This window comes from Caretta caretta, chromosome 6, assembly GCF_965140235.1.
Source record: "Caretta caretta isolate rCarCar2 chromosome 6, rCarCar1.hap1, whole genome shotgun sequence".
NCBI classification, from domain to species: Eukaryota; Metazoa; Chordata; order Testudines; family Cheloniidae; genus Caretta; species Caretta caretta.
The window spans coordinates 120,087,602-120,111,816 of NC_134211.1; the positions used below are offsets into that span (position 1 = coordinate 120,087,602).

A 24,215-nucleotide genomic window follows, 5' to 3' on the forward strand; every position below is an offset into this window, starting at 1 on the left:
AAGCGTTCTTACAACTACAACACCCACCTGCGGAAGTGAAGAAACAGATGGACAGAGCCAGAAGAGTACCCAGAAGTCACCTACTACAGGACAGGCCCAACAAAGAAAATAACAGAACGCCACTAGCCATCACCTTCAGCCCTCAACTAAAACCTCTCCAACGCATCATCAAGGATCTACAACCTATCCTGAAGGACGACCCATCACTCTCACAGATCTTGGGAGACAGGCCAGTCCTTGCTTACAGACAGCCCCCCAACCTGAAGCAAATACTCACCAGCAACCACACACCACACAACAGAACCACTAACCCAGGAACTTATCCTTGCAACAAAGCCCATTGCCAACTGTGTCCACATATCTATTCAGGGGACACCATCATAGGGCTTAATCACATCAGCCACACTATCAGAGGCTCGTTCACCTGCACATCTACCAAAGTGATATATGCCATCATGTGCCAGCAATGCCCCTCTGCCATGTACATTGGCCAAACTGGACAGTGTCGACATAAAAGAATAAATGGACACAAATCAGATGTCAAGAATTATAACATTCAAAAACCAGTCGGAGAACACTTCAATCTCTTTGGTCACTCAATTACAGACCTAAAAGTGGCAATTCTGCAACAAAAAAAACTTCAAAAACAGACTCCAAGGAGAGACTGCTGAATTGGAATTAATTTGCAAACTGGATACAATTAACTTAGGCCTGAATAAAGACTGGGAGTGGATGTGTCATTACACAAAAGTAAAACTATTTCCCCTTGTTTATCCCCCCCCCCCCCCCCCGCTGTTCCTCAGACATTCTTGTCAACTGCTGGAAATGGCCCACCTTGATTATCACTACAAAAGGTCCCCCCCCCCCCCACCCCCGGGTCTCTCCTGCTGGTAATAGCTCACCTTACCTGATCACTCTTGTTACAGTGAGTGTGGTAACACCCATTGTTTCATGTTCTCTGTGTATATAAATCTCCCCACTGTATTTTCCACTGAATGCATCCGATGAAGTGAGCTGTAGCTCACGAAAGCTTGTGCTCAGATAAATTGGTTAGTCTCTAAGGTGCCACAAGTACTCCTTTTCTTTTTGCGGATACAGACTAACACGGCTGCTACTCTGAAACCACTCAAAATTAAGCAGCCACCAATTGTCCTTCAAACCCACAATCTCTTTGAAACTAGGGGTAGGAAAAGGAATTCTATTTCCAGTTTTTGAAGCCAACAGTTCAACTCTCAATTTACAAGGTTCACTTGCAACTCTGCCACAGAGCCAGAACAGTGCATAGTTGCAGTGTGCAACCTCAAATTCCTGTGTAGATCCAATTAACAATCATGCACCGTACTGACTCAGACACTGGGAGATTCCAGCTGACCATTGACTTTGTAGTCCATTTGTGCTCTCATTCTTAAATCCCCATCTCAGTGACAGGAGAACACAGGCTAGTCTGGCATAGTAGAGGCTGGGTTACACACACACACGCGCCCACCCCCACCCCTCCTTTCATTGCACTTCAGCCCTGTCCTCCACCAGCCTTTGCACTCCACTCTTGGCATACTCACGCAGAAAGATTTGCCATTTTAAAAATATTCCATTTCAATTACATCTAAGGCACGTAAAATAACAAAACTCAGTCTGCTACTAAAAGGAAGTCTCTACCCAGAGTGTTTTTACTGGAAACAGATATGCTACTTTCAAATATTTATCCCATACAGTTAAACTATTAACCTTTAGATGAGGACACCCACTTGCACGCCAAAACTCTATTTGAAGAGGAGAGTTTGAAAACATATTGGGGATTTAATTCAAAAGGCTTTATAGGTTGCTTCTGGTAGGTACAACACAGCAGCGTAACGAGTTGCTTTGCTAACATTTCAAGGCATTTCACTGGAACAACTGTGGCTGCTCTGAAGTCTCTCTCCCCTAAGCACAAGTAGTGCAAGCTGCTAATATACAGTATTTCTCTCAAAGTTAGTTTTAAAACCAGGTGGGTTTTAAGTTCATTACTTTAAATGGTGAACTGTGTAGCAAAGAGTGTTGGGAAGCACTACTGTGTGTTTAGTGTAGTTTCCTTTCCGGGAGAGAAAGCGGTAAATTTTAAAGCATGGGGTGAATAATGTGTCTGGAGTAACAGCACTGAAGGGTTCAGACGAAAACGAGAAAGTAATAAGAGGTAGTGATGCAAAAGAGGATAAGCCAAACAAACAAGAGTCCCTGCCTTGAAAGAGCTTACAGTTTAAAACAGGGGTGGGAAAACTTTTTGGGCCGAAGGCCACATCGGGGTGGGGAAACCGTATGCAGGGCTGGGGCAGGGGGCTGGGGTGCAGGAGGGAGTGCGGTGTGCAGGAACGGGCTCAGGGCAAGGGATTGGGGCAGAGGGTTGGGGTGCAGGAGGGGTGCGGCAGGGGGCTCAGGGCAGGAGGTTGGGGTGCAGGAGGGGTGCGAGGTACACTCAGGGAGTTGGGGGGCGGGGTGCAGGAGGGGATCAGGCTCCAGCCCAGCGCTGCTTACCTAAAGTGGCTCCAGGGTGGCAGCGACACGCACTGGGGCTAGGGCAGGCTCCCTGCCCACCTGCCCTGGCCCCACGCCGCGCAGGGAAGCGGCTGGTATAGTGTATTAAACTGCTCTGCGTAGGAACGTGCTACTGATACGTAATGGATTGTAAGAAACTGCTATTGTAGTAAACTCCTACCTTCACCAGCTGCTTCTGAGAGCAGCGCGGGACCTGCAGCACCACCGGGGGGCCAATCCCGCAGGCCGTAGTTTGCCCACCCGTGGTTTAAAAGCACAACCACAAGAAAGAGGGCTCCGAGCTGGAACGCTCCACAGAACTGGTGGTTACTCAGAAGGTTTTTTTGGAGGGGTCCTTGCCAGACACCCACCACAGGTTGTTCTAACAAGACACAAAATCTGGACCATGCAAGCAAAAAACAAAACAAAACACCCAAAAATCACTTGAGAGAAACCTAGGAAGCAGGAGGTGGGAATGGAAAGACTTGTGCAGAAGTTGGATTGTGCAAGTACCTACATGGGCAACAGAAATTAAATGAGAGAGACCTCTCAATCTAGCAGACAAAGGTAGAGCAAGATACAATCGCTGGAAATTGAATCTAGACAAATTCAGACTAGAAATAAGATGCACTTTTTAACAGTGAGGATAATTAACCACTAGAAGAACTTACCAAGGGTTGTGGTGGATTCTCCATCACTGGACATTTTAAAATCAAAATAGGATGATTTTCTCTAAAGAAGACGCTCTAGTTCAAGCACAACTATTGGATTTGAAGCAGGAATTAATATAGGGAAATCCTATGGGCTGTGTTATGCAGGAGGCCAGACTAGACAATCACAACAGTCCTTTAAAAAAAATCTACGAAAAGCTTTGAAGGACTTTGATCTTGATGCAGATAGGCGCATAAGCCACTGGAGGAACCTAAGAAAGGGAAGACACGAGTGAGGTGGCAGGAGGTGGTTTTTATAAACCTGGAGGGGAGAGGGACAGAAGAGGTGGGGAGTCATGGTGGTGATCACAGTAGAAGTTGAGATGAGAGATGACACGGACATGACCAAGGGATTCAGAACATTTTTATTCTTAATTATTTTTGTTAATATATTATCTGTATCATTCCAGGGAAAGAGATGGGACTTAGAGCCAGGATATGTTGGGAAAATGAGGCATCGTCGATGAAAGAAACAAACATTCAACTACACGAGCAGTAAGAGATCCAAATTCCAACTCTGACTAGTGGTGTAAAACTCCACTCACCAAGGCCCTGCAGTAGGACACGGAGTCTTAGCCGAATAAACTCATTAACAGATCTTAGTTGGAGGGAAGGACACTAATCTAGTAATTTAACTCTTTCTTGAGTGTCACATATGCCACGGTGGAAAGCTTGATATGCAACATCTTCTGTATTCTGTAAGCCAACAAATCCCAATCAATCAGTGAAAGTGGCAGGAAGGGAGGAAGTGCTGGGCTTTTACACAAAAAACTTAATAATAAAGTTCAGCCATCACCAATTCACCCAGAGGAAACGCTTTAAAGTGAAGTAACTTGGAAAAAATAAGTTTATCAAATGGGAATACAGGAATGACGACACCAACGAGCATCCCAATACTCAAGGAGAGATTTTCAAAGGCAAAAAGGGCAGTTAGGCACCTATTTACTCTTGAATATCTCTGGGAGTTGGGTGCCTTGGAAAATCTCCCCCTTATTTTATATCCACTGATATTTAATAGCATCAAAGTACATGTCACAAAACGATCCTGCCAACCCTTTGGATGGACACCAGGCTGTTGTGATTGGATCCAGCTCCTGAATCTCTCACATTTCCAAGACCCTGGGTCTGGGCAGTGATTTATCACTGTTCCTCATTTTGGGTCTCTCAAGTGCACTCCCATGTGCAGACCCCACATCCAACGCCCTCCTTGGGCAGCTGGAATTTGCAGTCCGGCTGCCTGGATCCTGGAACAAGTGCCACAGCCCTCCCAGTTGCTTAGCCATGTTCCCCAGGGTCCGCCTGGCTAGCAACGCACTAGTTTTCTAGTTTCACCTTTCAGTGACCAGGTGGCAGTAAAACAAGCACACATGGGCTGAGCAATGGAATTTCTTGCCTCCTTTTTCCTCCTAAACAGCACTAGAGCTGGATCTGAGGAAAACAACGAACTCTTGGCTGCATTTCCCTTGGTGTGACCTTACCATCCCCGTTTCAGAGTAGCAGCCGTGTTAGTCTGTATTCGCAAAAAGAAAAGGAGGACTTGTGGCACCTTAGAGACTAACCAATTTGAGCATAAGCTTTCGTGAGCTACAGCTCACTTCATCGGATGCATACTGTGGAAAGTGTATAAGATCTTTTTATACACACAAAGCATGAAAAAATTGGTGTTTACCACTACAAAAGGTTCTCTCCCCCTACCCCACTCTCCTGCTGGTAATAGCTTATCTAAAGTGATCACTCTCCTTACAATGTGTATAATAATCAAGGTGGGCCATTTCCAGCACAAATCCAGGGTTATAGAATCATAGAATATCAGGGTTGGAAGGGACCTCTGAAGGTCATCTAGTCCAACCCCCTGCTCGAAGCAGGACCAATTCCCAGTTAAATCATCCCAGCCAGGGCTTTGTCAAGCCTGACCTTAAAAACCTCTAAAGGAAGGAGATTCTACCACCTCCCTAGGTAACGCATTCCAGTGTTTCACCACCCTCTTAGTGAAAAAGTTTTTCCTAATATCCAATCTAAACCTCCCCCACTGCAACTTGAGACCATTACTCCTCGTTCTGTCATCTGCTACCATTGAGAACAGTCTAGAGCCATCCTCTTTGGAACCCCCTTTCAGGTAGTTGAAAGCAGCTATCAAATCCCCCCTCATTCTTCTCTTCTGCAGGCTAAACAATCCCAGCTCCCTCAGCCTCTCCTCATAAGTCATGTGTTCTAGACCCCTAATCATTTTTGTTGCCCTTCGCTGGACTCTCTCCAATTTATCCACATCCTTCTTGTAGTGTGGAGCCCAAAACTGGACACAGTACTCCAGATGAGGCCTCACCAATGTCGAATAGAGGGGAATGATCACGTCCCTCGATCTGCTCGCTATGCCCCTACTTATACATCCCAAAATGCCATTGGCCTTCTTGGCAACAAGGGCACACTGCTGACTCATATCCAGCTTCTCGGCCACTGTCACCCCTAGGTCCTTTTCTGCAGAACTGCTGCCTAGCCATTCGGTCCCTAGTCTGTAGCTGTGCATTGGGTTCTTCCGTCCTAAGTGCAGGACCCTGCACTTATCCTTATCCTCTTTAACAAGAACGTCTTGGGGGGGGGGGGGGGGGAGGAAAAAACAAGGGGAAATAGGTTACCTTGCATAATGACTTAGCCACTCCCAGTCTCTATTCAAGCCTAAGTTAATTGTATCCAATTTGCAAATGAATTCCAATTCAGCAGTCTCTCGCTGGAGTCTGGTTTTGAAGTTTTTTTGTTGTAATATCACAACTTTCATGTCTGTAATCGCGTGACCAGAGAGATTGAAGTGTTCTCCGACTGGTTTATGAATGTTATGATTCTTGACATCTGATTTGTGTCCATTTATTCTTTTACGTAGAGACTGTCCAGTTTGACCAACGTACATGGCAGAGGGGCATTGCTGGCACATGATGGCATATATCACATTGGTGGATGTGCAGGTGAACAAGCCTTTGATAGTGTGGCTGATGCTATTAGGCCCTGTGATGGTGCCCCCTGAATAGATATGTGGGCACAGTTAGCAACAGGCTTTGTTGCAAGGATAGGTTCCTGGACCACTAACCCAGCAGCAAACCCATTGTTCCACTAAGACAGAGCCATTCAATGTTGATCGCCTTTGATTGCTCTGTCACAGCTTCCCAAATGTAGCCTCTCTAGTGGCTGTCTAGTCCCTGCTACAAGATAGAGGCTCTAAACAAACAATGAAGGTTACCCTCCAAGTGACTTTCAAAAGACAACACGGAACGCATAACTTGACAGACCTATTCCCAAATGGTCACAGTGCCAGCTGGAAAAACTGGGCTATGTCCACACAAATCAAACTAATCAAAGCTGGCAGCTCCAGTTCTTGCAGTACAAAGAGTCAGTATATGAGCATCTCTCCAGGGCAACACCACAGCCCTGTTCTGTTTTGTACGGTGCCTAGCACGATAGGGGCCTGGTCTGTGACTGGGGCTCCTAGGTGCAACTGCAATACAAACAAACAACAGTCTGCGAGTCAGTGGAAATGGTGTGAAGTTTCAAGTGATCTATTTACCTCATGGAATTCCTTTTACACAATGGCCAGCACAGCCTCCGTTCATTAAATGATTACCAGGTTTACGCAACCAAACTCCGTCGTCTGTCTGTCTGTCTTAACCGGAATTAAGAACAGTCGGATGGGTGCAAAGCAGCCTTTTGAAATGCAAGCCACAGCACCACTTTCTTTGGACTGCTGGGCAAATACTTGTGAATGGACATTGAACACTTTTGTAGAAAGAGTCTATTAAGGAACGAAACCCTGTTAGCTTGCCGAGATAAATCGGTGACTTGCAGGTTGGGATGCTGCATGCATTGCTCTTTGTCACGCTTCAGGTCTGGTCTACGCTCAGTGGCATAGCTCGGTGGAACAAACAGGGGCACCAGACATGAGAAACAGGGGCACGGATAGGAAGAAAGGTGTCACCCGCTTGTCCTCACCGGGCGGCGCGCCAGGTCCGAAATGCCGCCAAGGCCCCGGAGCGCATGAAGGCCCCCGCTGAGCCGGAGCGCGTGAAGGCCCCCGCCACCGAAGACCTGGAGTGCCGCCGGGTGAGTAAAAATTAAAAAAGGCGCCTATAAATTAAAAAAGCGCCACTTGTCCTCAGAGCAGAAGCGGCCGCTCCCTTCCCCTCCAGCTTCACTTACTGTCTACACTACAGAATTAGGTTGATGCAAGGCAGCTTATGTCGACCTTCACTATGGAAAAGTCTACACTTAAATTTCACTCCCACAGATGTAACTCCCCTGCTACGCCGACTTAACACCACCAGTGGGGTAGATCCGAGGTCGACGCAGCATCAGTGAAGACACTGCATTGCTTATGACAACTGTTACTGGCTTTCAGGAGCCATCCCACAATGCCCCACGCTAACAGTACTGTACAGTCAATACAGGTGTTCCTGGTTAGGACATGCATCACCAACACAAGAAGCAAAGTGTAGACATGCGCAAGCGATGTAATTACTGTGGCAGCTGTATGCCGATGTAAATGAGGTCAACTTAACTCTGCAGTGTATACATGGCCTTAGTCTAGTCTGCCCTATGATGCTGAACAGACACTTGGGTACTGGTGTAGTTTTCAACACAGCATGTTGAGGAGACTGTTACAAGGAGGGGAAAAATGAACTTATGCAAAATGTAGCAGGGCTCAGGGTATTTTTTTTTTTAAATAAAATTCTTTAAAATCTGGTGTTTATATTGTGGTTTTTCCTCCACATCCAGCAGTAAGCAGCGACCAGTGAATGAGCAGCATTATAAAAAGCAGGTGCAATATATGATCGCAGGATGTAACTACATGAATATCGCTAAACACTCCAAGGACTGGGAAGAGTCCACAGGGATGAGAAACCAAGCAGATGGATTAGAAGGATGCCAATAATACTAGCTGCTCAGAAACTAGAACTTTTCTTCTTTAAGCTGAGACTCACTTTTGAAAATAGGTAGCAAATTTTGCATTAACTGGTACAATATGGGAATTTAAAACACACACTGGTTGAAGTCTGCATCTACTTCTTATCTTGGAGGTCCCACCCACACTTTTGTTTCTTTCCAGTTGTTCTTCTCAGAGGTCATCCATTTGATTTACCCAAGTATGCTGCAGTGTGAAGGAAAGTTGCAATCAGCATTTTTCCCTCTGCACCCCATCTAATCCTCTCCTTCCTTTAAGCAAATGCATTGCCTCTTGTGACCTCTTTGCTGATGTCAAATGGAAACTTTTTTCTTGCTGTTTAAACAAACACCCGGTACCGGCAAAGCGCGGATTACTGCACCAACCACTCTGAAAACAGCGGTCCATTGCAAGCTACTGAACCCAAGAGTGAAATTTTACATCCTAGCTGGACTGTGGCTGTATTATGGGAACATGGGCTCCTCACTTTAAATCCTCTTAATATTTACAGTTACAGGCTCATTTTGAAAACAAAATAAATAGTAACTATTGTCTTATTGATGACCTGTTACTGTGAAAGACAGTTATTTCTGGAGATTAATACAAATCATGAATCGAACAGACCATAAGCTTCTCTGGGCAATAACTGCACCTGGTGTGTCTATCCTGTACTACAATAAGTAGAGTTGGCACTTAAGTGAAGTTTCAGGCACCCAAGTCTGTATTTATACATTTAATAAGTGGCCAGGTTGTTACGAGGTGCCAAGAACCCCTCATCACCTCTAAAAAGAAACAAGAAAAAATCAGGCCAATTTATTAGGTGTATAGATATGGATTTAGATGCCTAATGGGAGGCACCCATGTTCAACTGGTTTTGTACTCATGAATGATTGGTTTTGCAGCAAACTGCTCAAAAATTGCCCAGCTCGATGTGCCCAGCTGTGTACCACCAGAGATACATTGGAGGATCTAACAGGGAATAAAACAAGTGTTATTGAAACATCACTGAGATGAACAGCTATGCACACAGGACTGGACAGATGCAGCCAAAGAAGACTGCTTATCATGTACGCAGACTGCAGCTGTGCCAGAGGAAGGGGCAGCTCCCAATTGGTTTTGGACACTGATATAATGTGAAACTGGGTTCCTTGGATACAAGAGGTGGCTGTTCTGGGGCGAACAGGAAAGCCTGGTTTTCGTACAGCCCTGGACCCCCTACCTCTGTACAGGGATATTTCCATTGAAAGAGCCCAGAACTCCTGGTTCTATTGTTTTTGACACTCCCGCCCCGTAGGACAAGTGTGATTTTAACTCACAGACTGTACAAAGCAAAGAGACATCCCTGGAGGATGGAATTTCTGGATCTTGTGATTCAGCTCCTTAGTGAGATGTTTAGCAGAAGCTGGCAGCAGCTGGTGTTATAATATGCAAGTCCCTTCTTGCTCAACTAATTCTTTGTAGCTGTGTTCACATTCTGCTTAACGTCTAGGCTATACGCCTGAGCTAACCTTTGCCTTTAAGACAACCCAATTTGTAAGGCTAGTAAAGATGGGGTATTCCATTTTGGGGTGCCCTGTGGAGGGGGAAGCTTTTGCCCCAATCTTAAAGAAGGCAGTGGCGTAGGTGTCTAAGGTTTGTCCACACTTAAAACTCCACTGCGGCACAGCTGCACCACTGTAGTACTTCTGTGTAGACACAACCTATGCAGATGGGAAGGATTTGCTCATCGGCGTAGGTAATCCAGCTCCCCAAGAGGTGGTAGCTAGGTTGATGGAAGAATTCTTCTGTTGACCTAGTTCCATCTACACAGGGACTTAGGTCAGCTTAATGCCACGACTCAGGAGTGTTGACTTTTCATGCCCCTGACAGATGTAGTTAAAGCAACCTAATTTTCTAGCGTAGACAAGGCCTTAGGGCCAGGGGAATTGTGATTCTCTTTCTTTGCATGGTGCTCTGAGGAAGACTACCTTTGGGGTCAGAGAGACTGGACACAATGTACAACGTCTGGTTCCACAGACCTTATGACAGGTTTCAGAGTAGCAGCCGTGTTAGTCTGTATTCGCAAAAAGAAAAAGGAGTACTTGTGGCACCTTAGAGACTAACAAATTTATTAGAGCACAAGCTTTCGTGAGCTACAGCTCACTTCATCAGATGCATAGAATGTCAAGGTTCCTTCCCCACTCTGAACTCTAGGGTACAGGTGTGGGGACCTGTATGAAAGACCCCCTAAGCTTATTCTTACCAGCTTAGGTTAAAAGATTCCTCAAGGTAGAAACTTTGCCTTGTCCTTGAACCCTATGCTGCCACCACCAAGCGTGTTAAACAAAGAACAGGGAAAGAGCCCAGTCTTCCCCCCAAAATATCCCCCCACCCCCCAGCCCTACACCCCCTTTCCTGGGAAACGCTTGATAAAAATCCTCACCAATTTGCATAGGTGAACACAGACCCAAACCCTTGGATCTTAAGAACAATGAAAAAGCAATCAGGTTCTTAAAAGAAGAATTTTAATTAAAGAAAAAGTAAAAGAATCACCTCTGTAAAATCAGGATGGTAAATACCTTACAGATGCAAAACAGAGAATCCCTCTAGGCAAAACCTTAAGTTACAAAAAGACACAAAAACAGGAATATACATTCCATTCAGCACAGCTATTTTACCAGCCAACAAACAAAAGGAAATCTAACGCATTTCTAGCTAGATTACTTACTAACTTAAGGAGTTATGAAGAGCATTCCTGATCTGTTCCCAGCAAAAGCATCACACAGACAGACCCTTTGCATCCGATGAAGTGAGCTGTAGCTCACGAAAGCTTATGCTCTAATAAATTTGTTAGTCTCCAAGGTGCCACAAGTACTCCTGTTCTTTTTACAGACCTTATGGTAACTTAACCAACTCTCTGGACATGAAGTTGGTATCACAACTCCATCATGGTATTTCCTATGAATCTGCAAAAATGATCTGGAGGAAAGCCAAGAATGATTTTTAGCAAAACTCCTCCCTGCTCAGGCTATTTCTTAGCCACACTAACAGCAAAGCAATACCTCTCTCCATTCACTCTTGCCTGTAGTCCTTACTAATGCATGAAGAACACAGTACAAAACCCGAGCAGGTAGGAACAGGAATAGCCAGACTGGATTAGACCCATGGTCCACCTAGTTTAACCTCCTGTCTCCAACAATGGCCAGCACCAGAAGCATGTGTGCTCGAAGAGGGACCTGAACCTGGGACCCTCCAATTAAGGGTACATCTACACTGCAGCTAGCAGGTGCAATTCCCAGCTCAGTAAGACATAAATGTGTTAGTTCTACTCGAGCTAGCATGCGGAAAATAGCAGCATGGTTGCGGCGGCATGGGTGGCAGGTCAGGCTAGCCCTGTGACTACAACCCCACCAGAGATCCTAGGTACGTTTTCAGGTAGCTAACCCAAGTCACCATCCGCACCACTGAGGCCACGCTGCTATTTTTACGGCATTCGCTCAAGAGGAGCTAGCTTGTGTACATCTTCCCAGGCTGGGATTCACACCTCCCAGCTGCTGTGTACGTGTAAGCCTACGAGTCTGATGCGCTAGTGACCAAGCTATCCAGACACACACCGCTTACACTCCTCTTCTGTTGTATACAGCATGGAAGCCACTTCAGGGGTAGAATGTGTCATTTTTCCACCTTGGAGCTGTTTTCCTCTGAAGCAAACGTTTCCTTGCTCACCTTCCACCTGCGACAGGTGTTCACACCGTATTAGAATACGGTCCCTTCACAAAATTACAGGTTCGACAGAGCGAGGCCCTTACACCAAGGAATGCCTGCGTGCTGTTTTGGTAGTAGTAACAGATATTGCCATTGCACAAACAGTTCAGCTGAGATAGAGCGTCGCACTGGATTATTTTATTCCAGTCTGTAGAACACGTGTGGGCAGAAATCTCTCATTTCCTAGATGAGTAGGTGTGTGACTTCTAGATCAGACAGTTACCGATCAAAACATATGTTTAAGAGATTACTCGCAATTGCGTAAAACATAAAGGTGGGAGAAACAAGTATGGGGTTACCACCTAGTGAGTGACAGGTGGAGCAGAGAAAGACAAACAACTATATAGATCGCAAATACAGAGCAATCACTAGCTCGTGAGGTTTTGGAAGGAGCACAAGCAAAACCCAGCTGTCCAAGTGGTTGGTATTTAATGAGCGGGAATTGGGGCATCCCATTGAAGTAGTCTTTGCCTTGCAGTGTCCTCTTGGAGCGATTTTAAGAAAACACATGAAACCAACCAGTGATTTTTCCCCACAAGAAGTGAATTTACATTTGAAAGGAAGCTGGTTTTGTGCGTAAGGACTCAAGAGATCTGGGTTCAGTTCCTGGCTCTGCTACAGAACCCCTGTGTGACCCTGGGCAACTCACTTACTCTCTCTTTGCCTCAGCTTCCCATCTAGAACATGGGAAATATAATCTTTCCTTCCTCCTGCCTCTCAGGGTGTATATGTGCAACACCTAGCTCAATGGCGTCCTGATCTCTGTTGAAGACCCTCGGTGCTACCGTAATTCAAGTAGTAACAATCAAAATGACCCCAATTCCTGTCCCCTTGAGGGAATAACTTAAGTGAGAGTAACCATAAAGAAAGACTTCATAAAAATGGAGGTACTTGAAGCTATTTTTGTGGCCATTTACACACTATTACCAAGACACCGAAGTCAAACCCTCGTTCTGCAAAAAAGCAACCTCACAGGATTCTCTGACCTCCGTTGGGTCTCCTAACATCCATGTGACTTTTCTCAGGAATAAGTATGTAGCAGACCCAACCACAGGATCCACTGTACACAAATGGGAGTTGGGCCCATGAGGTCCACAGAATCCAACCCAATGGGGCAAATATTAAACTTCTCATGGCTCTATTTGATTTGTGCAATAAATACATCTCCATTTTTGAATGGGACATATTTTAAATAACTTTAGAATAAAATTTTGTCTTACATACGCTTTTCTCAGACTAAGGGGATCTCAGCATCATGAAATTCCTGGTAGTGCAGTGACCATGTGGCTAGGAACAGCACTTATGCCCATAGCATTCATTTGCATGTAAGTTTTAAATATGAAAGCTTTGCCTTGCATCTGACGCATCAGCTGTTGCCTGAATGCCATGTCTTCTGCATCAGCAAAAATTCACACTCTTCTAACCAGAAACTAAAAAGAACAGAAACCAAAAAGAGAGAAATCATTTACTAGCAGGATCAATTTTAATTACAATCTCAATTAATAATTAATTTCCCAGTTGCCCTTCTTATTAACACATCAGTGTTTGATACGTCACCTTCTTCTAATTTCTATGTTACTTCTACTGACAATCCTGAGTTCTAAACAGCATTTTGAATGCTTAGTGAAGTTAATGGATTGCTAATGCAGCTTTAAAAAAAAACTATTAATTTACAAGCATTAGCATGCCCACTGCTCTACAGAGTTCATAAACATTAAAAGATAAACACCAAATAACTAAGTGCTTAAGGGGCTAGTGGCTAGGAGGGAGGGCTGCTGTTCTCAGAGTCCCCAGAGGAAAGCCATGAATTATTGATCTGCTAAAGTTTTACATACACAGTAATGTTGCAACTAGTGTATTACTTCAAAAAGTGAAGCTTTAACAGTTTTCCCATGAGTAGTTAGTTGCTCTGGGATCAGAGTTTAAAGATACTATGAACAAGTATACAACTAGGCCCTTGGATTCAAAGACTCCATTCTTTTCTACATAAGATCACCCTCATTGTGATAGCATCTGAGTGCCTTCCAGTCACTCAGTAAGTTACATGATTAACATCTATCCCATGAGGTTTGTTCCCTCTCTCTCATCCTCCCTATGAAGTCATCTATACATGCAGAATGTGAAGCCTCAGCAGATGCCCCATTGCACAAACACATGGCAAACACGGAGAGTGGAAATCCTTCAAAAGTGCTCGAAGTCGCCGATGCAAATAAAACCGCAGTAATCAAAATGGGTCGCACAAAACAGAAGCCTTCACACGATTGACTTATTAAAATGCATGGAGTGTCCATCTTGTTGTTGGCTGCTGTTCAGTGATGGCACGTAGGCTTCGCCATGCAGTGTTCGCAAAGTCGTATGAAATCCCAGGATTAAAAATCGTGATTATACATTTTAGGACCATCACGTACGGTAGGAACAGAGTAGTACAAACAGCGCAATATAAACACGATGGGCTGTTTAAAAGGTAATGCAGCGTTAATCTCAATGATTTGGGATGTTCTTTCCTACACGTAGTAGGATAATTGAAAGTCAAATCTCTAACACACTACACTGAAGAATAGAAATGTTACAAGTATATCAAAACAAACGCATATTAGAACCACAAACAGCTTTTTATTAATAAAAAGCATCTCTCATTCCAATTGATCCATCATGCATCTGAATGAAGTAGCAGAGTTCAGTGTTACAGAAGGGGAAGCTAGCAATTGCGCCACGTCAGAGAACATATCTTCCCCTCCAGTAGATTACCGCTTAATGCGGTCACAAATAACTCAGAATATCAACGATTCTTTGCAATTAAGGGTCTGTTCCACCCAGGCCAACTGGAGCTAGGGATGCAGGTCTCCCTGCCCAGCGCTCCACAGCTTTTGGGATGTAGAAGTGTGAGAGAAAAGAAAAACACTGCTCTGGATGAATTCCTGGTTGACCAAGGAGTGGCAGTGGCTGGCCCCAGAGGGAGCAGTGAGTGGGATTTTCAAAAGAACCAAAGTGATTTAGAAGTAAACGTCTCTTCAACCTTCAGATGTGACGTGTCCTCCTGAGTCACTGAGGCATTTTGGAAAATCCCTCTGAGTGTTTGGATTTCATCAGCTGGAAAAATGAGCCAGCCTGATGCAGGGCTTGGCAGCGAGTGAGGCTCTGGAATATTTCTCAAGGTGCAACTGTGGCGAATCACCTGCTCCTGGAAGCAGACTAGTTTTTTTCTCCCCCATGCCCATTTAACAAAGGTTGGGGAGCAAAATGCCTTACATCAGAAGCTACAGTGTCTCTGCTTGGAACCTCTTTACCACACCTTCAGACACACTAGGCAGCTCACTGGACATCCGAGCAGAAGGGACAGAGGCCCAGATCCTCAAAGGTGGTATCACATACCCTTGAAGATCTGGGCCCAAGTACCTTGGCAACCACTTCTAACTAAAACAATGGAGAAGATGCTGAACAGAATACAATTGGTTTCATACAGCCTGCTCCAGGCATGAGATACCTCACTGGGAAACAACGTAAACCTAGATCACCAGCTTGTTTGAAGATTCAGGTGGTTAAATCAGCCCGTTATCTTGCGTGTTGCTATTTTATTTATGGGATGATAGCATTGCTGTAACCAATTCAGCAGTGAACACATCTGACACCACTTAGAAAGCTCAGAGTGAGGAGAAGACACACAGACAGAGAGGATGAAGGGACCATCACACTGGTTGTGAGTGTCAATCCTGCTATCTAAAGGGGGAGGGTTAAACCTTCATCAGCAGACACTCTGGGAATCTGGTAACCCTTGCTGGTAACTGTGTCCCATTGTGTTGCTACCTATCAGCTGGGTTTCCTCCCCAGCCTACCAGTCTTCACACACCAGCTGCCTCCCTGCTGCTCTGAGGGGGAAACCAAAGTGACATCCACAGAACAGCACCAAGACTTGCAAATTTTCCTGATGGCGAGCCCTTCAGTGCGGGGACGGTCTCTTGCTAACCGTATGTACAGCGCCTAGCACAATGGGGCCCTGCCTTAGCCAACGCTCTGTGGTGCAACCCCAAAAGAAAACGATAAACAACAAGTTGCTCTTCAGGCAACTTCACAGCCCACATTTAGCAGCAGCTGAGAGAGCATCATCCGATTCCCAATGCGGGGCAGGGACATAACACCTACGGCATCCAGTCCTCATACCCCACCCTGGCTGGAGTCGTTCTTACAATTTTATTAAGATAACTGTGTGCAGGAAGGACAGCATGCTGCAGCCGCCACAAGCCAAACAGTAGCTGTTTCTGTCGTGCCTTGGGAGAAGTATCTTCAGCCAGCCGTAGTAAATTCAATAATTAAAATTTACACTACATTATCCCCCTGTGCCCTCGTCACTGCCTTCAGCACAAGCCACAATAAAATGCCTCTGTGTTAGGGAATACTTTGGAGAACTGATCTAGTGATTGGGGCTCAGGTCTCCTGAGTTCCAATCTATTGCCACCAACTCATTTTGACTTTCCTTGGGCAAAGCATTTAACTTCTCTGTGCTTCCCTTTATCCACCTGTGAAGCGCATATAATACTTGCCTAACCCGCGGGGGATGTTGTGCAACACAACACACTCCATGTTTTAGAATCACAGAATATCAGGGTTGGAAGGGACCTCAGGAGGTCATCTAGTCCAACCCCCTCTCAAAGCAGGACCAATGCCCAATTTTTGCCCCAGATCCCTAAATGGCCCCCTCAAGGATTGAGCTCAAAACCCTGAGTTTAGCAGGCCAATCCTCAAACCACTGAGCTATCCCTCCCCCAATTTCAACATAACAGCAGGTACTAAGGAGCTGTGAGGGAATCAATCATTCACTGAGTCCATGGAAAGACTAGTTGTAGGCATGAAATGTGAAGTATTGTTATGGTAGAAGCTACCAGATGGTGCTGTTACACAGACTTGAAAATTCTTTTGCTTAGCGTGCAAACAAGATTTTAGTCTTTGAAGAAATGCTATATTGTTGTTAGCCTCAATATGCAATAGCATTTTAAGAGAAGCTGTGGAAGATAGCAAAGAGCAAACTCTCTGCCTTTTCACTGTATTTGGAGGCAATTCTTGAGAAAGATGAGCCTCCTGGAAGCCATGCATTGGAGCGTGGGCTGAGATGCCTGCATGCTGTTTGCGACTGCCTCTGTTCCAGGTCTAGTGTATATGTGGAAATAAAGAAAGTTACAGTGTGAATATACCAAGAATCCATGTCACTGGTTTCCAATGGGAAGCCAACCTGGAAGGCCCCAGAATTCTGCTACCATTTGGCAGAGGGGCAATGCTGGTGTGAGCAGTGGGACTCAGGTATCTGAAAAAGGGGCAACAGTGTAAAACAAACCAATGTTGCCTGCTGGGGCTACACCTCCTCATTAGGTCCAAGTGAAAGTGAACTCTTCCTGTCTAGAGCTCATAGAACACATTGGACTGTTTTGCTTAGAGTATGAAAGGATTTTTCAGCAAAATTTGAAAGTCAAAGCTGGTGGCATCACCCAGCTTGGCGTTCATAAAAAGCCCTGCAGGTTGTCCAAGCAACCTGAACAGTTCCCAGGGAACCGTGAAGCACACAGCAGCTAACTTGCAGTGGAACACTTTGATTTTGTGGAGGCCTATGTCCACACAGCTGCTCCTCCTTGGGTGGCTCTGGGTCACTGAAGCCCCGACAGAACAAGAGACAATGAACTCTTTCAGATGCGGCCAGGTGCCCATTGGAGCTGCATTCCCACAACTCCCAGCTGCAAAGTCATTGATGTCGTGTGGAAGGAAGAAGGGGAAGAGTGAACGTCTGCCAGCAAAAATTGCAATATTTTCATGTTCTCCAAGACAAAAAGAGGCCACAGACTGCTAGACAAGTATGAATTGTCCTCTTCCTGTCAGGATCACTAGGAGCAGAAGTTTAGACGCTGGCCTGATTAGCTTAACAATCTACCTAAAGAATCTGGCTCCCTGTTTTGTTGCTGTTCCTCTAGAGAAACATCTGTATATCCACAGGTCTGGAGACAGTTCAGGGTATCATTAGATCAAAAGCAAACATCACTGTGGAAGTCTCGGTACACCAGCTAAAATCAACTGGATTGCACCCAAGATTACTAAAGACCGCGGGCGGGTGGGCAGCAGAAGGTAAGCCTTTGGCAAACCCGAGTTTGGGGTAGGTGCATCTGACGCCTCCATCACACATTCAGTGCACAATCTCTGGTCTTCGGTCTCTGCTCTGGAACTATCGCTGATTGCTCACATGTTAAGAATGTGACAGGTTTTCAAATGAATAGTCACATCCTAAACATCCAACCCCGATAAGTTTTCCAGGACTGACTCAAAGGAAGCAGACTTGTCACACTAGGTATGAGAATAAATGGGATTTGCAACACTGAGTTTGCTGAACTTGCAACTACTGGTGCTTGCTGTATGATCCACCCAAGAACAAAAGGCTAGCCTTATTTCATCATCAGAGCTCCTGGATGGTACTGCCAAGTCTCCAGACTAAAATATCTGAGATAATATATTGCTTAAATCCCAATTCTATTTTATTTTTTGGGGAGTGAGTTGTGGGGAGGGGGGAAGACAATTCTTCATGAGGTCCCACAGTCTACGACGATAAAAAGCAGAGAAATATGGCTAGAAAGAGCCAAAGACAGATGGCCTTATGGTTAGATGCATTGGACTGGGACTCAGAAGATCTGTGTTAAAGCTGTGCCATCAACTTCCTGTGTGATCTTGGGCAAGTCACTTAACCTCTTTGCGGGTAGGTCTGCCCTTTGAGCCGGAGGCATAAATCCCAGCTCAAGCAGACATACCCGCTGTAGCTCTGATCGAGCTAGCGTGCTAAAAGTGGAGCCTAGCCACCAGCCGCACACGCAGCAGGAGGGACTCACTGCCCTGAGTACTGGCACACCCGGGACGCTACGCATGTCCTTGGGGCAGCTAGCCACTCCCGCTGCCTGTGCCAGCATGGCTACACTCTGCTTTTAGGGAGCTAGCTTGATCAGAGCTAGCTTGGGGTGGGCTCCTTGAGCTGCAATTTACACCTACAGCTTGAACCTCACTGGGGCTTTGATCTTGGTGGGGACCCTCTAGGTGCTACTCTCGTCAATAACAATAGGATTCCACAAGTCAAACTGGGGGCTGAACATGGGAGAGCGTTTTTAGACGGTTACCCAACTCCCAAGGAGAATGCTTTACAGATTAAAAGCTAACGCACTGGCAATGTACATTTGAAGCTAGCCTCTCACACTAATGTTTGTTGATTTGTAGAAAGCAAGTGTTTGCACACTGCTTAGCCCAACAGGGCCCTGATCCCAGCCAGGGATGCTGGGTGCTAGTGTAAAACAAATCGTATCACATCGCTGATACATGGCATAAACAAGTACAACCTAGAAAAAACCCTATAACTCTAGGCCTGCCCTAACATCAACTTCAATGCGTGAAGCCTCAAGATTCTTTCTGCATATTTCAAATCACCTCGTCCCTGTTTGCCAAAGTAATTAAGTGGATTCAAAACGTCTTTTTAAACAAACAGAGGGAAGAAGCCGCTCAGAGCGGTTCCAAGTTGTCGACTGTGAACTGTGTGGCAGCATCAGGGCTGCCAGGGTTTTAAAGACACACCTTTCAGCCCCTGTCAGGCTTCAGCAAGCGTAAAATCAGCCCAGCACCCCCAGCTGGTTTTCCTGTCGCTGTTCCAAATGTTACACAGTGGGCTTATACAGAAACAGTGGGACATTTTCCAAATCATTTAACTAATGCTGAAATCGAATACTCAACTCCGACAGGTTACTGCGAGCAGTAAGACGAAGGGGCTGGGTGTAGCAAGACGAGCTGGCCAAAAGAGTTTGCAGCAACATTTGTATTTATTTTTAAACTCTCCCTGGTGAAAATCTGCCTATTTTTGAGTTTGCAAAATGTCAGAGAAATCGGAACAGTCTTGCAAACACTGGGAAAATCCCTGAGAGTTTCTTGTAGATATTTGTAATGGGGAAAGGGGGAAGCAAGAAGTGGGAGCTTGGCTGCAGGGTTTCCACATGGTTTCTTTGAATTTCAGGCAGACCTGTTGTGTTGCGACTGGTTACACAGTTCTAGGGTACGGGCGCTGTTTCCTCCCATTGGATTAGTCTGCCCTCATGCAATCAGGTGGCTAGCAGTGGGCCACAGCTGACTCCTGTCACAGGGAGTGGCTGAATTTTGAGCTCATTCTCCCAGCCTGTTAGGGGAAAACAAAAAACCTGACAGCAAGGAGTGGCTGCTTCCTAGCAGTGTGTGTGGGCAGAGGGAGGAGAGGAGTCACTTAGACACCACCTAATCACCTGAGGCCAGCCAGGAGGAGTGTAACTGCCTCCCTAAAAATCATGCGTGGAGAGTGGTCCATACACCAATAAGGCATTGGAAGAGGTAGCAGGACAGTCTTTCCATGCAAAAAGAAACCACCATATCCTTCAGGCCTGGTGGGAAGGAGAGCTCTCAGGGCCTCTTGTGTAGGCAGGGATTCCGTATGAACCCCAGGCCTGGTGTTTAATTGGTTCTGATAAGCCTCCAAACCCTGATTCTCCAGGGAGGCTCCCCCATCGCTAGATGGATCTGTAGGCTTAGCATGGCGAAGCTGACGCTGGATCATAGCACGCTCTTACGTTCAGTTTGGCTATGCTAACCAGAGCTGGACAGGAATTTTCCATTGAAAGGCTTTCCAGGGAAAAAACTCATTTTCCACAAAATCAAGATGCTCCATGGGAAGATTTAGATTTAGCTGAAATTCTTCAATTTTCCACCAGGAAAAGCAAATGGAAATATTTTGTTTTGGGTCGGTTCAACCTGGACATTGTTTTATTGAACCAACCTGAAATGTTTCTAATCAGTTCAACAAAATAATAAATTATATTTCCTTATCGGAGTCGTTATACAGGCCCCAGTATCTCCTATGGGCCAAATGCCCTGGAAGACTGCATCTCCCATAGTGCAATGTGGATTTCCCATCTGACCAAGCTACATGACAGGAGATACAATCCAGGAAGCCTGACCCATATGGGAGAATGGGTGCATTAAGCTCCCAAAATACAACTCCTATGAGGTAACAAACCACAATGGCAAAATCCACTAAAGTTGAACTGACCCGAAATACTTAGTTTTGAGTCAGTTCAACAAACTAAAAACCAAAACATTTTGCCTTCAGGAATGTCAAAATTGGGGCAAAATTCTGTTCCACAAAAAAAACATATCAGTTTTTCATTTTGATTTGGGACAAAAACCAAGTGCTGAAAGGTCGGCATTTCCTGTGGGACAGAAATTCCAAATTTCGCTCAGCTGTAATGCTAACACTTGGGTTTACGTGCACTTTATTTCCTTCCCCTTCCAATCAGAGCATACAGGGCACAAGAATCATTGATGCTTTGAGTATACCATGGGGCCCTGTCAAGAGGCAGCCTAGCAAAGGAACTGTCGCACCAGAACAAGAACCAAAACACCACCATTCTGCCCTCAGCCTCATGCTCACTGCCCTCACTCCTGCTGCCCAAAATTACAATTTAAGAAGCCACACGCCACTTGGGAGATTACCACATCCCCATGGGCTGCAGAGAAGGAGGAGATTGCAGCAGTTGGAACAACACAAACACACTATTAGTATGGAGTAGAGGACATGTCCATATTTACTGCTTAGGCCTCATGGCCACCTGCATTGCCACAGCACTGGGATAGATCCATCTGCTTTTCTGATCAGCCGGTGCTCTCAGTCCTCCCTTGGCCAGTCATGCCATGTAGCAGCAGCCATGGAGCAATGGGAGACCGCTCTCAGCTGGGCCAGCTACCTACATTTCTACTTCCAGAGCACTAACTCTCCAAGATGCCTAAGCTCCATCTACCGAGCTGCTTCCCACCCAACCATTCCAGTCCCTTTTCAGGTTACCAGTGGTTCTGCACCACAGCCTGCCCTTCCACTCTGGGAATCACAACTGACAAGGAGATAGGTTTAAACAGGGCTACGGATGAGACCAATCAAAAAATTCAGCTCAGTTGGCAGCCTGCCCTGGGGAGAGGTCCAAGACTGGGGTGCAGGTGAGGACCGACTAGGCTGCACTGGCAGTGCCGTGTGTGGAAAGTTACCCGCCATGCCAGCCTACGCTACATGCTTATGGCCTCCTGGCTCAGGCACGGTTAGAGTCTCTTTCACAAGCATCATGGCATCATCTATGCCTGAACTGGAGCCCACAGGGCAGGGAATATGTACTTCTCACACACATCATCAGACCCAAACAAAGCAATATACTGAAAAGGAAAAACAGTCACCATGAACAGAATGCGGTCTGGGGAAAAAGACTGACACTAGAGTGGGTTTTCTTCCAGGAGTGAGATGAAAAGAGCCTCAAAACTCCACATGTTCTGTGGGGAGAGAGTAATACTCTTTTACAGGAGCTCTGTATCAACCAATGGAATTCCCCATGCATAGCTGGAAGTCACCGGTGCATCCAATGGGAATTCAAGGCTCAGGGGGCCGTCCAATCACCGACAGCAGCAAACCCTGATGTTCCTGTCAATTAAAAGCTCATTTGAAATTACTCCTCCTGACCTTGCACCTATTAAAGTCAGTGGGAGATTTGCCATGGACGTCATGAGCAGGATGGGGCCCAATGTTTTTCTGTGGTGCCCTCCCAAAAATAGCTACCCCATTGCCACGAGAAACATGCAACACTCACCACAAGCTCACTGAACATGACATCCAGCTCTTCCACCGGGGGCATTGGCAACGCCGGCTCCATAGTCTGTAGGGCGAAGTTGCTGTCATTGCGAAGCCGGTAGGTGATCTCCGGATGGTCGTTGCTTCGGAAGCAGCAGAAGATGAATGAAATCCCCCGTCCACTTCTTTTTCTTGGGGCCATGGCCAAAATCTTCTGTGTCCCTTTCTTCTAGCTACTAAATCCTACAGAAAGAGAGGGGACAGGAAATGCTTGAGTATCCACTTTGTCCAAGTGTGTTGAGATCTACTGAGAAGAGACTCAGAATCAAAGGCACCCAACATACACAACTTGCAAAGTGACATTTACATGCCGAAGATTTCTGTTCCGGTTTGACATTTACAGTTCCAGCAACCTTGACGACTGCGCTAATTAAAAGATACCTTTGTTCTCTTATGGCCATAATCTTTTTTTTTTCCCAACTGTAGCTAAATCGAGAAGTTGCCAGTAGGCAATTGCTGTAGATGAAAGACGGTAGGATACACCACCGTTCTGTTACAGTGCTGAGAGCTACAAGAAGAACTGACCCAAGCCCTCCGATTCCTTCTCTATCTTTTATTGTCTCACTCCAAGACAGGTCAAAAGTCACTCTGATGCCAATTAGCCCCATGCTATACTACACTACTCTTTTTTAGCTCGTGTGGACCTCTTGCAGCATTATTAAAAAATATTTTAGACTTAGTGTGTTGGTACTGCAAACAGTTCTGTCTGGTCTACACAGTCAGCTAAAGTTTTCAGCATTAGAGGACAACCTTTACGATTCCGGGGCAGATCCTCAGCTACTGTGAGCCAGTAACACACCAGGGCAGTCAAGAGAACTTGGCCCATTTTACACCAGCTGAGGATCTAGCTCTGGAAATGTTATTTTTAATTAAGGGAAGCCATTTTTAAAAGTCAAATTTAAGTAATCTTTTTAAAGGAGGTACAAGCCCTAGGTCTGCACAATCCTCCCCTGCATCCAAGCTTAAATTAAAGTGTCCCTTCTCAACATCACAGCCTGAAATCTCATTTCACATTACACACCTCAGGGTTTACACAAATGTGACCATTTGATTTGCTTGCACAGCTGTGAAATCTCTTATTGTCACTTGCTACCTGAGAGTTACAAGCTCAATTAATCTGCAGTATGCTGGAATCAAAGTGTTTTTTAAAAGGTATCCCACACCTGGCAAGAAAGTTTTGCTCCCCACAACCAAAAGTTTCCCAAAACAAAACATGTCTTCTCAATAGGGAAGGCAAATTCACAGATTTTTAAAAGGCCCCCCAAGTACCATTTTCCCTACTCTACAGATAGGGAAATAGAGCATGGGGAAGTGATTTGCCTAAAGCAGGGGTTCCCAAATTTCATTGCACTGCGACCCCCTTCTTACAACAAAAATTACTACACGACCCCAGGAGGGCGGACCAAAGCCTGAGCCTATCCGAGCCCCGCCACTCTGGGCAGTGGGAAGAGGGTGGGGGCGTGCGCGCAAAGCCGAAGGGCTTCAGCCCCGGGCACGGAGCCTGTTAGCCGAGCCCCGCTGCCCAAGGCTGAAGCCCTTGGGCTTTGGCCCCGGGCGGTGGGGCTCAGGCTTCAGCTAAGGCCCCACAAAGTCTAATGCCAACCCTGGCGACTCCGTTAAAATGGGA

General features: G+C 45.8%; 1 protein-coding gene across 3 annotated transcripts in view; it reads right to left on the reverse strand.

Annotated features, from left to right (window-relative positions):
* Window positions 1–24,215, reverse strand: part of DAAM1 (dishevelled associated activator of morphogenesis 1) — a 187,622-nt gene that overhangs the window by 96,024 nt on the left and 67,383 nt on the right. For all 3 annotated transcript variants that reach the window (XM_075129958.1, XM_075129959.1, XM_048851996.2), the window contains exon 2: window positions 22,548–22,771. In XM_075129958.1, coding sequence (XP_074986059.1) covers window positions 22,548–22,730 — 183 coding nt within the window. In that variant the 5' untranslated portion in view covers window positions 22,731–22,771. The remainder of the gene's footprint in view (window positions 1–22,547; window positions 22,772–24,215) is intronic.